The following is a 1,650-nucleotide window of genomic DNA, read 5'->3' as shown; positions in this document are numbered from 1 at the left end:
AGGAGAGGGCTGTTTTAAAACCCCAAAGATTTTTTTTGGGGGGGGGGGGGCAACATTGGCGGCAGCGGAGTTTGACCCATCATGGCCACCATCATGTCCAGTTATTATGGTCGCCACTCCTTGTGTTTTCAGCACTCTCAGGTCCAGAGCCTCTTCACAAAATGGCTGCCACATCAAGGCCTCTCCATGTCATGGCCGCCGTTCCAGAGTCTCGTCCCAAGATGGCCGCCATTCCAGAGTCTTGTCTCAAGATGGCCGCCATTTCAGAGTCTCTTCCCAAGATGGCTGCCAACTCAGATTCCCGTCCCAAGATGGCTGCCAGTTCAGAGTCTCGTCCCAAGATGGCTGCCAGCTCAGAGTCTCGTCCCAAGATGGCTGCCAGCTCAGAGCCTCGTCCCAAGCTGGCTGCCAGTTCAGAGTCTTGTCACAAGATGGCCACCTACCCAGAGTCTCTTCCCAAGATGGCCACCAACCCAGAGCCACTTCACATGATGGCCACCTGCTCAGAGTCACTTCACAAGATGGCCGCCAGCCCAGAGCCTCCAGTCGTTATGGATGTCAAGCCACAGTCTTCAGCCATCACTGATGCTACTCCAGTGTTACTGAGCATCGTGAATGTTTAGTTTGAAGACACTAAGGCTTTCCAAGGGTGTTTTAGGCTGGTGTCAAGTCTGGCGGATCCACCATTGATGTCGGTGCATGCAACGGGCATCCCAAGAGCTTCAGCACTGGTCGTCACAGAGACTGTTCCTCTATCCTCAGTGCTTCCTGTAATGGCGGTCGCCATTCTGTGTGTTTGGGCTACACATTGCTCTGTTCCCGCTCCAGTCTGTGAATCTACTCCTGAATCTGCTCCAGTCAATGAATCCGCTCCAGAATCCGCTCCAGTCCATGAGTCTGCTCCAGAGCCTGCTCTAGTCCTCGAATCTAATCCAGAGCCCACTCCAGTCCATGAGTCTACTTCAGCTCTTCCCGAGGTGGCAGCTTCCGCTGCAGAACCTCCCGAGTCAGCGGTGTCCGCTTCTGAACTCTCTGCCTGTCATGTTATGGTCAAGGAGACCGTCTATGAACTCTCTGTCTGTCCTGTTACGGTCAAGGAGGCCTTCTGTGAACTCTAAGCCTGTTCTGTCTTGGCCACAGAGGCCGTTGTTAACCTCTCTGTGCTCTCTGTTCCAGTCATGCCTGATCCGCCTTGGTGGTCACCTGCCTCGTTAGCTCTACGTTGGTGGTCATCTGCGCTGCTGTGGGGATCTTTGCTCTCCTCTGCTCAGCCCTGGTGGTGGTCTGCTCCACCATGGGGATCTTCGGACCCATCTGCTCAGCTGTGGTGCTCTTCAGCTCTGCCCGCTCCGCCCTGGTGCTCTTCAGCTCCGCCCTGGCTTCCTGCTCTGCCTTGGCTCTCTGCTCCGCCTGCTCTGCTCCATTAGAGGGCACTCCACTCCAGACTCTTGCCATTGTTTTCTGGACTCCATTTCCCATGTGTCCCATGCCCCTCATGTGATCTTGTCATGTGCTACCCTTGTCTGTGTGTTATGTTCTGATTGGTTTCTTGGTTGCATGTGTCATGTTCTGATTGGTTCCCTGGTTGCATGTGTCTTGTTCTCATTGGTGGATTTTATCATGTGGTCTCCTGGTCTAGTATAAAAGATG

The 1,650-nt window shown here is 54.0% G+C and overlaps 1 protein-coding gene across 1 annotated transcript in view; it reads left to right on the top strand.

Annotated features, from left to right (window-relative positions):
• Positions 1-1,118, top strand: part of LOC107676316 (tripartite motif-containing protein 16-like) — a 6,032-nt gene extending 4,914 nt beyond the window's left edge. Inside the window, exons 7-9 of the mRNA XM_016470845.1 lie at positions 142-611; positions 659-770; positions 859-1,118. Of these exons, the coding sequence (XP_016326331.1) occupies positions 142-611; positions 659-770; positions 859-1,118 (842 nt within the window). The remainder of the gene's footprint in view (positions 1-141; positions 612-658; positions 771-858) is intronic.
• The last annotated feature ends 532 nt before the right edge of the window (positions 1,119-1,650 follow it).

This window comes from Sinocyclocheilus anshuiensis, unplaced genomic scaffold (assembly GCF_001515605.1).
Source record: "Sinocyclocheilus anshuiensis isolate Anshui unplaced genomic scaffold, SAMN03320099.WGS_v1.1 scaffold6916, whole genome shotgun sequence".
Taxonomy (NCBI): Eukaryota; Metazoa; Chordata; class Actinopteri; order Cypriniformes; family Cyprinidae; genus Sinocyclocheilus; species Sinocyclocheilus anshuiensis.
Note: the sequence above shows the minus strand (reverse complement) of the source record. Positions and strands in the feature narration are given on the sequence as shown.